Source organism: Syngnathus scovelli, chromosome 10 (genome assembly GCF_024217435.2).
Source record: "Syngnathus scovelli strain Florida chromosome 10, RoL_Ssco_1.2, whole genome shotgun sequence".
Taxonomy (NCBI): Eukaryota; Metazoa; Chordata; class Actinopteri; order Syngnathiformes; family Syngnathidae; genus Syngnathus; species Syngnathus scovelli.
The window spans coordinates 10,588,155-10,600,586 of NC_090856.1; the positions used below are offsets into that span (position 1 = coordinate 10,588,155).

The 12,432-nt window shown below is 46.3% G+C and overlaps 1 protein-coding gene across 5 annotated transcripts; it reads right to left on the reverse strand.

Annotated features, from left to right (window-relative positions):
- Positions 1–169: 169 nt before the first annotated feature.
- hps3 (HPS3 biogenesis of lysosomal organelles complex 2 subunit 1) lies at positions 170–8,752 on the reverse strand. Of its 5 annotated transcripts, none has more exons than XM_049732023.2 (24): positions 8,615–8,752; positions 8,195–8,262; positions 8,053–8,124; positions 7,788–7,881; positions 7,647–7,720; positions 7,303–7,515; positions 7,039–7,090; positions 6,783–6,865; positions 6,573–6,696; positions 6,301–6,451; positions 6,138–6,220; positions 5,782–5,953; positions 5,536–5,617; positions 5,254–5,411; positions 4,866–4,974; positions 4,570–4,784; positions 4,244–4,421; positions 3,913–4,146; positions 3,653–3,850; positions 3,384–3,578; positions 3,120–3,224; positions 770–976; positions 610–697; positions 170–485 (listed from the first exon to the last, which is right to left on the reverse strand). In XM_049732023.2, the coding sequence occupies exons 2-24, from the start codon at positions 8,243–8,245 to the stop codon at positions 358–360; spliced, it is 3,066 nt and encodes a 1,021-aa protein (XP_049587980.1). In that variant the 5' UTR covers positions 8,246–8,262; positions 8,615–8,752; the 3' UTR covers positions 170–357. The 5 variants fall into 5 exon arrangements, 4 of the variants coding, with proteins under 4 accessions (XP_049587980.1, XP_049587979.1, XP_049587981.1 ...); XM_049732022.2 differs by having other exon boundaries at positions 8,195–8,359; positions 8,615–8,726; XM_049732024.2 differs by having other exon boundaries at positions 8,195–8,280; positions 8,615–8,720.
- Between the last annotated feature and the right edge of the window lie 3,680 nt (positions 8,753–12,432).

Genomic DNA, 12,432 nt, shown 5'->3' on the forward strand with positions numbered 1-12,432 from the left:
GGCCAAGAGAAGTAGTCAGGGGAGGGGCGGTTCATCGCACAGCTCCAATTGGACAATGACCTTTTACAAGTCTAAAAAAACAACATGGGTGACCTTTGTGACTGTCGGAACTCCTACATGCGCTGCTTTCATAATGTTAAGTGTTCAGACCCAATCGCCACTCTGCAACTGAATGTTTGCATGATATATTTCAATGATGAGCAACGAGGCGCAGCCCCCAAGAGGCATGAGTAGCCCGCAGGCCCGCTCCAAGACAAAACCGATGGCGTGACCACTTGGCAGTGTTTGTGACACCCATACTGTAAACAGCAACTAAAGCAACTGTAGCCAACATGATCAAGAGTTTGCATGCACACGTTAGGCCAATAAGTGTCTCTGGCTGCAGGTCAACAAGTGAGGTAAGAAGTACGAAGCTGTTCCGTCATCAGGTATGAGCTCCAAAAACTCTGCAGGACTTGTCTCCATGGCAACAACCACCAGCGTCTCTGTTGGGATCAATGAATGTGGGAGTAAATCTCAATCCTCAAACATTACGCAATCTTAAATTTGCATACAGTTCTGTATTGAGTGCGCTTAAGACACATGTTGCGGCTAATAAACCGTCTGTACCTTTGAGAGCCGCCAACAGAATCCTGTTGTCCGACGCGGTTCTTGTCCGATTGCAGAGTTCTGGGAGCAGCTTCTTCCACCACAAATCCTAAAGTTTGGGCACACTTCATGAGCAAGCAAAATAAACCCACAGCATCCACCAGCACTCCTATAGACTGACCATGTGTTGATCTTGCAAGTGGTGATTGGCGTAAGCAATAATAGCCTGGGGGCATCGCTCCAGAAGCTCTTCAATGCTGCGGTCATACTGCCCTCTTCTGGTGGCGCACAGGATGTGCAGGCTGAAGCCCCACAAGGTTTTGTCTGGCAGACTTTCCAACAAGGGTGTGACTGAGCCCACAGACAGCGACGGTCCGCAGAGGAGTGACTGCAGATAATGCAAAGTGGCCCGATCCTACAGTACCAGTAATGCAGACACACTTTGCAAGACTGTCCAAACGCTCTCCTTTCAAAAACACATTAAGAATATAACCAGGATTGCGTTTTTTCACCTTCGTAATATTGCTAAGATTCGTCCTATCCTCTCGACCGGGGATGCGGAAACTATTATACATGCATTCGTCACGTCGCGCCTGGACTACTGTAATGTATTATTCTCTGGTCTTCCTAAATCCAGTATTAAAAGTCTACAGTTAGTGCAAAATGCCGCTGCGAGGCTGCTCTCACGGTCAAGAAAATTTGATCAGATTACCCCAATATTAGCCGAATTACATTGGCTCCCGGTCCATTTAAGATGTGACTTCAAGGTTCTTCTACTAACCTATAAAGCACTGCATGGCTTAGCGCCTTCATATCTCGTCGACCTAGTCGTTCCTTATGTTCCGTCTCGTAACCTTCGTTCGCAAAACGCTAGTCTTTTAGTTATACCAAGGGCCAAGAAAATGTCTGCAGGGTCTAGAGCAGGGGTCACCAACCTTTCTTAAACCGAGAGCTACTTCCTGGGTACTGATTAAGGCAAAGGGCTACCAGTTTGACACACACTTCTGAAATAGCCAATTTACTCAATTTAGCTTTCACTTTGTTATTATTGTCATTTCCAGTTCTCATGTATGTGATTTTAACAAGAATAGCAAAAATAAAGTCAAACCTTGGTTTTCGACCACAATCCGTTCCAGAAGGCGGTTCGAGAAGCAAATCGGTCGAATTCCGAATCCATTTTTCCCATTACAAATAATAGAAAAAATTTTAGTCCGTTCCAAGACTAAAAACCCCCCCCTTTTTTTTTAAAACATTTTTTTCATTTGCGCATTTTTCTCCAATCGCGCAACTGCAGCGCACCACCGAACGCGCAACCGTACCGCGTCGCCGACCGCGCAACTGCACAGCGCTGGTCGCATTATTGTGACAGAGCCGTCGCTGAAATTTAGAAAATATTTTTAAAGTCCTGATGTACTTTCTAAAATTTAAGTGGACTTCAGTGCGCGGGGAGCTTTATTTGGTCCGATCGCGCAACTGCAGCGCGCCGGGCGCTCAGTGTCGCATTGCTTTAAGAGCGTCTTTGTGTTTTAGGACGGCTTTTCTGCTCCCACTTGCTTTCTTTGGAGGCATGATTAGGGGCTAATACAATCCTCAAAGTAACGAAAATACAATAACTACTGATTCAGTCGGCATCCGGGCCGCGCGGTCGGGTTTTCTCGGGTCCTCCCGGCTCATCTCGTGAGGTTCGACCTCCGAATTTTGTTCAACAACCGAAGCAAAAAAAAACTCGAATTTTTTGTTCAAATTACGATTTTTTCGAGAACCGGGACGTTCGGAAACCGAGGTTTGACTGTAAAATAAATAGATGCAGCTCACTGACAAGTGCCGCTATTTGAGCTAATTTTAGAACAGTCCTGCGGGCGACTCATGCGGTCCTCACGGGCTACCTGGTGCCCGCGGGCACCGTGTTGGTGACCCCTGGTCTAGAGCATTCTCTATTCGGGCTCCAGAGCTTTGGAATGCCCTACCAATGGATATTAGAACTACTACCTCAGTAGAAACATTTAAGACACGTTTAAAGACACATTTCTATGAGATGGCCTTTAACTAACTTGTGATGGCCGATTTGGCCGGAGTTTGTTCTGTTCTCTCTGCCCACCTCCTCCCCGGCTGGGGAGGAGGTTAGGTGGCTCAAAAGCGGATAGCGGCTGGCTGGATTCTCAGGGACCAGTTCGGGATGGGGGAGCTGCGGCTCGGCCCCCTTGAGGACACTGCCAGGACAATCGAGGACACCTCCGACATCCATTTTTTTCATTGATTTTCATATTATGTATTACTTGTGTACTCTCTGCATCCATTATAACCTGGTGATCCTGAAAGGGGGATCCTTCCATCTGTGGTCCCTTCTCAAGGTTTCTCATTTTCCCCTGGTAGGGTTTTTTTTTTTGTTTTTCCTTGCCCTTTTGGGAGCTTATGATCAGGGGATGCTTTGAGAATAATTGTCAATTTTGGCTATGTGAAGCCCTTTGAGACTGTTTGTGATTTAGGGCTATACAAATAAACTTGACTTGACTTGACTTGTTGATTCTTACCTGCATCTTGTGTAATGCCTCCTGATGTTGAAAGTTGGTACTGTGAAGTGGACTGAGAACAAAAAGCCAGGGATACAAAGCACCGTAATGGGAACAGGAATTGATCTGAAACAGACCAACCACACAGATTTTTGAAGATGATAATGTATTTTCAATAGTCTGACCAAAAAGTTGTATTTGAATATTTTAGCAAAACACGTTTTCAAAGTGTTATTGTTTTCTCCATCTATAGATTTTGAGGAGAAAAAATGTCAGCAACTTTACCAGATCGTCAGCGCTCTTTAACGACTTCCGTGTTGGAGGTTCATGGAGACATTTGTCTGTGCTCGTGTGTATCAGTCGCTCGATGTAGACTGACGACAATCGGAAGAGAAGCTCTTGAATGACACCTTGTTGTGATGACGCCATCAGCGTTGCCTCCCAGAAATCCACCTGCAAGCTGTTTCCACAGCCCAACGTCTACATAGGCATGAGAACGGTGCTTATCCCTGGGCCGGCCTCTGACAACAAACGTTGTGACGACTTGATGCTACCTGAAACATTTGGTCCACCTGCTCAAGGTGAACTTTGTTGTTCTCGTGCAGCGCGACCATGGACGCCACCAGCAGGCCAGGCTGGGACTTGACCATTTGTTGGCTCAACGCTGTGGGGCAGATGTCAGCGTGCTGGCCTCCGCCTCCGCCGTGCAGCAGCAGCCTTGGCTCCTCGATGAAGCCATACACCAGCACCATCTCAAAACGCAGAGACAGTTGTAAACTTGGACCGGATTCACCACCACTCCCCACCCTCTCACCTCGGCATGTCTCTCCATCAGCTGTGTGTACTGTGGCAGATCATCGAATTGCAGCGTCATGGTTGCCATGGTGATTGTCAGCGCAACAGACACGCCTGCGCTGTCCTCCAGATGTTGCAAGATTTGAAGTGTCCGGTGAGGGTCTACATTTACCATAGTTGGGCTGGCGCACACGCTGACAAGCTGGGAGGGTTCTGATTGGCTAAAAATGTCGATTACCTCATCGGCCGCTTCCTAGGAAAACAAAAGTGATGCATTTGTTGCAACGACACAATAAGCTAACTGTGTGGCTCACATCTGCAGTTTTTGTTTTGTGGCGTGTCCGCATTACCCGAGTGAGATGCAGGTCGGTCTCTTCTAAAAGGAAATGCTTCAGGTAAAACAAAAAGCCCGGGCCGTAGGTGTGTGGGCTGCTCGGCAGGGGGCGGTTTCTGGCCATGACGTCGATGACTGATTGGCCCGACATTCTGTAGTAAGGCAGCGCCTGGTGACAGTGTCTCTGGCTTCCCCTTTGGTGATGACAACATAAGAGCGGAATTTTAAGAAGAGCTCATGAAGTCCTTCTGATCCCAAGTCTTGACGCTAACATTTAATTCTTTCCAGCAAGTGGCGCCAATACATTAATGGGTGTGATAAGATGACGTGAGAAAGTGTCACCTGCTGAAACAGTCTGCCAGCTGAGCGCAGTTCTCCCTGAACGCCTCCTCCAACTCTGCTTCGTCAGGACGGCCATGTGCGGGGCCGCCGCCACGCCACCACGGCTGACGAGCCTGGAGCGAGGCCGCACGGAGCAGCAGGTGAGCTTCGCTCAGGAGGTGCCCAAGGCTCTGCGCTTGCTGGTTGTTCTGCGCGTAATGCTGGCTGTATTCAACCTGAGCAACGGACGCATGGAAAACAAAGAAGTTTGCACGTTTTGATGAAAGCTGCATTTCAAGTCACTGCCTCTACGTTACCATTTCTCGGTAGAGAGTGAGCGGGGGAACGGTTTCAACCACATAGAGATTCCATCCATGTCCGACAGCACCAGTGTCCTTGGGAGCAGACGCAGTCCACCTCTTGCTCCTGAGGTCAAAGGGCACACAGACAGGAAATTGGAAATATACTCAAAAAGAACAAGTTGACCCCAGATTTGGGTCGAAGTAGATTGAGACTAAGGCTCTGATACAGACTTTAAGTTGATAACCAAAAAAATGCCGCATCATTAGAGACATCAATCGACACAAATATCATCAAATAAAACTACTGTGAAAAAAACAGATACAGTAAATGGAATAGTCGGTATGAGTTGTGGCTATTGCTCATCATAGCGTAAAATGGATGTTTTGATTTGAAGCGACGTACAGGCCTCGACGTTGCGCGTTGCGTTCGGTCTCCTCCGGCGCGTCGACGTCAGCGGCAGAGAACAGGATAACGTGACGGCCGTACGTGCACACCGAGCGAAGGCCGATGAACAGCTGCATCCTCAGGGCGCACACCTCCAGGTTGCAGGGCGGACAAGCCTGCCGACACGCAAATGCCACTTTTAGTAGAAATCCGCCCCCTACAACTATTTTTGAGGTTCACAGGTTTGTCTTTGGACTGTGGCTCATCTCCCTGTGTGTTTTCTTTCGGCCAGACTCGTACCCTCATTGTGGTATCAACGTAGGGGTCCTCCAAGCGGGCCGCAACTGCTGCGCAACGCACCGTGAAGCACTGCAGTGCGTTCCTAACACACAGTCAGACGCACATTCGCACGTGAGTCACATCACAGTGACAGAATTCTATGAGATTACCTTCAGGATTAAACGAGACAGAAAAGCAAACGCGAGTATATCATGCAAACATGTCATGCACTGTCAAGTGAGGAGCGCATTCATTTCCCAGACTCACTTGGTAATGACGTGTAAGAGGTGATCTGTGAGGACGGCTTCCAAGACCTTCTCTGGATACTGATACGTCGAGACAAGATCAACTCCACCTTTCAGGCTGTACAGGTAGCCAGTGGTAGGAAGGGAGAAGAAGCAGAACACGCAAGTTGGTTCTTCAACCGCAGACTGGCCGCCTACAGAGACGAGCACGCACATATAATATAATATAATATAATATAATATAATATAATATAATATAATATAATATAATATAATATAATAATAAAATAATAAATAAAAAAAGATAAATATTGTAAAAACATTTCTGTTCTTTTCTAAAACACATCTCAGTGATTCATTGGATTGCGTTCAACTAACTTGTGAATAAAGGTTGCAGTTTTAGGGAGTGAAGCTGCGTCTCCTCCACACCGCAGCCCTGAAAGTAGTCTGGAGTAAAACGCCTACAGGCGAGATATTAAAGATATTCAAAGAAATCGTCACTCTTGCTTTCAAAATCTTACTCGATCCAATACACACGCACCTGAAGAGAACATAGGAGAAGGTGTTTTGTCCTCTGTCCTCTAGCCCCGTTTTCTCGATGCTGACGGGGATGTCGCAGTCTCGCGCACGAGCGCCCAGCAACTCCTGGCGCCGAGGAAGGAGCAGGAAGTCGACCTGGTCCTCAGCTTGATCTGCGCACGCGCGACATGGATTCCAACAAGCTCATTAGCAGCATCAGCAAGCATTATCAAAACAATTAGCATGCACTCGTGTTGTCAAGACACACACATTTTCGGATGGAATCTTCCTCACCATCTTTAGGCGCTTCGGATGACTCCTCTGGCACCGGGTCGTTTGGTTCATGATTAGCATCCAGTTTCAGGACCAGCACCTCTAGTTCCGCTTGCACAGCTACGTATCCTGCACACAGCGCCACCTTGAGGAAAGCAGGAGATATTCACATCAATGGACAAAGACGCAGCTCACATCATAAAGTAAGGGTACAACAAACACTCAACATACCTGTTTAGGTTTCGTTCCCGGAAGATGCAAGATCACAGAGCGTTCAAAGTCCAGAATGGACGCATTTTGGTTTGAACTCTGATCTACAAGCAAAACATGAAACACGTCTGAATGAAAAATTTGGGGCAAATATCCATTTACAAGTAGACAATGGAGAAAGTCCCGTGTGAAGAGGGAAAGAAAAGCTTTCAAAAGCTTCCATGGATACGTCCTTTAATTATGCTAACGACACAAAAGAAACACACTTGAGTGTTACCTGAGCTCGGGCTGGCGCTCTGCTGGCTGTTTGAAGGCTGTTGTACATTTGGCTGGGTTTGAAACCACAAAGAAAACATTTCAAACATAAACAGCATGTGAAATCACAAATAGTCCACTTTGCGAACATCTTTCATTTCAGTATCTTTCATCCAAGTCAATATCATTGTTGACCAAACATTTTATTTACAGGTCAGATTGACAAAAACAAAAACAGCAAAAGCCCAAAAATTTGAAACATGCCGTAGCCCAGTTTTGCACTGACCGTGTTTTGCTGGTTGTGTCTTCTCAATGTAAAGAGAACCAGAGTCTTGTCACAGCCAACCAGGAGGTCACCCGTCAGCGGGCAACAGGCCACAGCCACGGGACGCTCTGATAAGGGGATTTCAATGATCTCCATCTGCGCTCCGCCTCGCTGAGACGCCCCCCGAAGGAAGTGCCCCAACAAGCGCACTCCGACGCGAGCCTTTTCCTCGGCCTATGAGAGGAACATGCGACACAAGGGCAAAGTTAGCTTCCCGTGTGGCACATTGTAATAGGGAAATACTTGGACTATTAGAAAAACGGGCAGAATTATTTTTCAACAGAATTATTTGACAAATGCCACACCTGGTAACGCCAGTTGGTGTAGGCTCTCAGGTAGGTGGCGCTGTTCTTTTCCTCTATCGTGACCAGGTAGTCTCCTAGATGTGTGATACAATGTCAACGAGAACTCGTTGGTGGAGTGGAGAAAGAAAGAATGGGCTCTACCGATGTCGCTGTACAGGATGCTCCTGACCGTGCCCATGGTAGCAAAGCGACAGATGAGAGGGCAGCCCTCCTGCTCCAGATTGTAGGCTTCCACCTCAAGACAACACAAGTCGCAAATCAGTCAGCCAGGCAAAAAAGGGGAGGTTTTCTTTCATCATTTTAAAGGAATATCGTAAGTTTAAGAAGGGGTTGCTGCATATTGTGGCTCAAATCACAGACAGCGTATATGATATGTTAATTCTTTAATAATAATAAGAGCGTTAACCTTGCATCCCCCGGTCGCAACCACAAACAAGGCGGCGCCTCCACAGCAGATCAAGCCAGGCTCCTGCTCCACCTGGTCACAAGGGGAGCAATGAGCTCGATGATGATGATGAATGACGTTTAGGTTGGCCGGTTCCACTCACCTGCACAATCTGTTGTGAGGCGTAAGGGTGGCAGTTGTAGACGTGCACCATCTTTCATCCACCGTTAGCTGATTCAGTCAAAAAAGCTGATTCAGTCACAAAAAAAAAAGGCGAAGCGAGCTTTCAATTCGGTGTTCTACTTTCACTTTCATCTGCAGGATACCCCTGGGAATGCAACCAACGTTAAACTGTAAATGAAGAAGCACGATGTGTAATTCTCGTCTTGTCGCAAATGTGCAGCCAACAGACAAGTGCTTGCGTGTTGCATTCCTCTAATCGATATCACATGCTGCGGTCTTGTGAGATGAATGTGGGGGCTGAAACCATCGACTTGAGCTCCTTTCACCTTCTCTAAGCTCACAGTCGACTGAGATAGGAGCACATTTACAATAAACAAACACAAGACGCGTCTACGTCTACCTGTTTCGTTGTGCGGTTGTGTGTTTATCCGCTTTTCATGATCGAAAGCTGCCGTTGAAGGCTCTCATACCGCAAAGTAGGAAGTTGATGTCAACAACGGTGACCACGCCCCCGTAACCTCATTGGCTCATTTCCGTGTGTTTGAGTCGGTTCTTTTTCTTTTTTTTAGTCCGAAGAGGGTTTTTTTTTGTTTCATATATTTTTTTTTGTTTATATTCCTATAGCCTTATTTTTCCCTTGAAAGCCATAGTCAGTCAGTTCATTTGAATCAATCATATAAAGCTTGGAGGACTTTCCTGATCTCACTTTAATTTTAAATTTAAAAGGCGCGTTAATTGAGTGTAGATTATTCATTCTACTACGTCCCATGGCCTAATAAAGCTAAAGTTAAAGTCCCAATGATCATCGTCAAACACACATCTGGGCGTGGTGAAATTTGTCCTCTGCATTTAACCCATCCCCATGTGATTTTGATCCATCCCCTGGGGGAGAGGGGAGCAGTGAGCAGCAGCGGTGCCGTGCTCGGGAATCATTTGGTGATCTAACCCCCCAATTCCAACCCTTAATGCTGAGTGCCAAGCAGGGAGGCAATGGGTCCCATTTTTATAGTCTTTGAGATGACCCGGCTGTGGTTTGAACCCACAACCTTCCAGGGCGGAGACTCTACTACTAGGCCACTGAGTACCCTTTCAGTGTTTGTTCAATTTTAGGATTCCTTTATTGTACAGCTAAAGAGTTTGGAGGACAGCATTGTGTTTTGTTCATAACGCCAGGTGGCGCTTTGGCCAAGGACAAGCCGTGGTGAATAGTCACGGAGGAAAAACTTTAATGACTGCACGCAGCTTTGGTATTAGAACACTCATGATGTGATGTACAAAATTATACCATTTCATACCATTTTTTAAGTGTCTGTCCTGTTCTTGCGTATTAAAGTGTGCCTGCTCCTCCCCTCGTCCTGCTGCTTTCATTAGCGCATTGTTTGGCGCAAAAACAAACACACCGGCCGTCACTCTTCTTCAGCCTGATCTCTCAAACGACTCCAGAACAATCTTGGGCAGAACTGGACGCACGTAAGATAAATGACACAGACTGTCATGGCGGGACCTTCACAACTCAAACTCTCATAGCTCAAGGACTTGTTGTTTTGTCGCCTCAGCTATAACAAACTCTTCTCTTGTCTCATCTCCATTTGTGTGCAAATCCAAAATGACATGTTATCTTTATCTGCTCATCCAATGCTGAACCACAATACGAACTCTCAATCCTATCCGGGGGAGTTGATTTAATGGCTGTGGACAGTGTTTCGTTTGTAATTTGCAACAACCTACCAAAATTTCCCACTTTGCTCCATTTGCTTAGTACTTTACGTGGAGTTGCAAAGGCGGAATCCCGAACCGTACGCTATTCCAGCATATCAGAACTATCAGGAGCTTTGTTTTAATGTTGACTTAATGTCTGGCCAATGATGGTGCCATGGCGTCCACAAGCTAAGTCATGCGCTGCTAATCCTGGATGGTTGAGAAGCAACGAGCTGGACATTGTTGATATAATATCCCGAAAAGGGGCCGCAGTGGTGGTGATGTTGAAAGGCCCCCCTATTGACAACTATTGAAAATGGTCGCATCATAGCAGGTGACGACGCCAATGAATATAAAGTCATTCAAATCCTAAAATATGTCTCAGGGGAGCATAAAAACGCAAGGTAACTTGAAATGTATTCAGAGGGACTGTGGCGAAATATCATCGCTAAGGACAGGACACAGAGAACATTAACTGCCATGACTGAGGATGTGCAGGGACGTAGCGCTCAGGCAATTACATTAAGTGAGACGAAGGGGACGTATGGTACTGACTGGACCCAGAATGTGTTTGACGCTTCATGCAGGACTCCTCACTCACATTGCATGTGTCCTTGTGCAGCTTTGAGCAGTCCTTCCTTCATGAACTTAATCCATTTGCAGTTTAACTTCGTAGAGGGCAATGGATGACCTGTGTTTGTTTCTACTAGTTACAAGCTTACAGAATGGACACGAGACACACAACACAATGCGTCCAAAGGATGCCTGAATGCAAACTTGATGTCATGGCAGCAAACGTCAGACAATAACCGATGTTGGAGAATTTTATTTCAGTGTATTTTCTACAGGAATCTATCTAGAGAGTTTTCTTGCCATCTTTCATCCAGATGATACTTTTAACATCGGAGCAGGCAGGACTGTCTGCCACACAGATGCCTTTTATTCGTGTTTAGTTTTTTCACGAACATTACGAGCAGTTTAGCTGCTTGCAATTCCACCGGGAGACAATAAGAGTGGTCGATTGTTCTTCAAAGATAATGAAAATGAAAGCGGGAACAATAATGAAGCACGCAGCTGCGTTTGATAGCGTCAGACAAAGCGACACCACCAAATGTTCACACAGAGCAATTTTGTCTCACGCTCGTTTGTTTGTTTGTTTGTTTGTTTGTTTGTTTGTTTGTTTGTTTGTTTACGAGTCCAAGCGCGAGCTCGTACGCGTTCTTCTAATAGGAACCGAGAGCGCGAGGTCATTTCCCGAGAGTCTTCTTCTTCTTTCTGTTGAACTTTTCCCTGTGGCTCGGACCTCCACCGGTTCCCATGACCGCATCGTCTCTCCAGAGTGCTGCCGCAGCATCCGATTTCTCATTGAGTAGGCTGCTATAAATAGACTCATCGAGATGCAGCCCGCCGAGTGAGCCAAACCGGCTTGTCTGTTAACAAAAGCAAATCACGGAGGGACTTTGAAGGGGAAAACAAGGTTCAACTTGGTCGGCCAAGACTGCATTAGAGGACAAACTCCTCTTCACTCTGTCACTCTAATGCCTTTACTGGCTGCGCTTTCCAGACCCAAGGGCATTCGTTTTACCAATCACATTAGACTGGCACCAGTCGACCAATTGAATTAAATTGCAAAATAACATCTGCGCCAAGCACCTTTGAGCAAACTCGTTTTAGGTTTTAGGAAACACATTTATTTCGCTTTTTTCGCTCTTTGCTTGATCACCACTTGCACATTTGTGTCATAAACGGAACATAAATAAAATAAAACAATAAATAAAACAGAGTCAGTCCCCAAGTAGCCACTTCCAGCGGTGATTTGTAATCAGATCGGCCAATTTGACATCACCCGCAAGTGGAGCTCTTACAGTTCCTTATAAATGTACTTCATGCATGTTGACCTTGTAGATTGTGCGCTTGTTTATTTTATATCACGTGCTTGTTTAACCACCGGACATTCAGCCAATATCCGACTTGGTGTTGTGAAGGAAAGCTCCATTTCCTCTCCACCAGGGATAGACTTGTCAACAAGATTTGTGGTTAGCTCCACAGTGCGTGTTCTTACTTTATGTACTGTAAATACCTTCCTCAGTCCAGTTAGTGTGTACTGTTACCACAGACAATGTCATCTGTGTAATCTAGCATCTGTCAAAGCAGAGAAGATCCAGTCCCGGAATCAGACAATTCTGAGAAGCGTTCACACTGACAGTCAATGAACCTGAGGTGCACATTTAGGTGGGAGGAAGCATCTTACTCTTTTAAAAATCCCCGGCCATTAAGACCATTGCAGGGGTCACAGCTACGATGGCAGAAGGATATAAAAAGGCTCAAGGTACGGCGAGGAGCCATCTTTGTGGAGAATTGGAGGAGTTGATCATTGGAGTCCACATCCAGCATGTAGCAGGAAATCGACACGAGTAATCATAAGTGAGGCAACTCAGCACTAGATTTTGAGCAACTCAACCCGAGGCTGTGAAGCAAGAAGGATGGGGAGTGGCCAAACATTTAGCCGTTTACACTCAA

Bases quoted from the DNA above. Each gene is read 5' to 3' on its own strand.
- hps3 (XM_049732023.2), bottom strand. From the start codon at position 8,245: ATGGTGCACGTCTACAACTGCCACCCTTACGCCTCACAACAGATTGTG. The intron at 4,785-4,865 runs GTAACGTAGAGG...TCCGTTGCTCAG, and splicing joins TCACTCTCTACCGAGAAATG to GTTGAATACAGCCAGCATTA. The intron at 486-609 runs GTACAGACGGTT...TGATCCCAACAG, and splicing joins TCTGTTGGCGGCTCTCAAAG to AGACGCTGGTGGTTGTTGCC.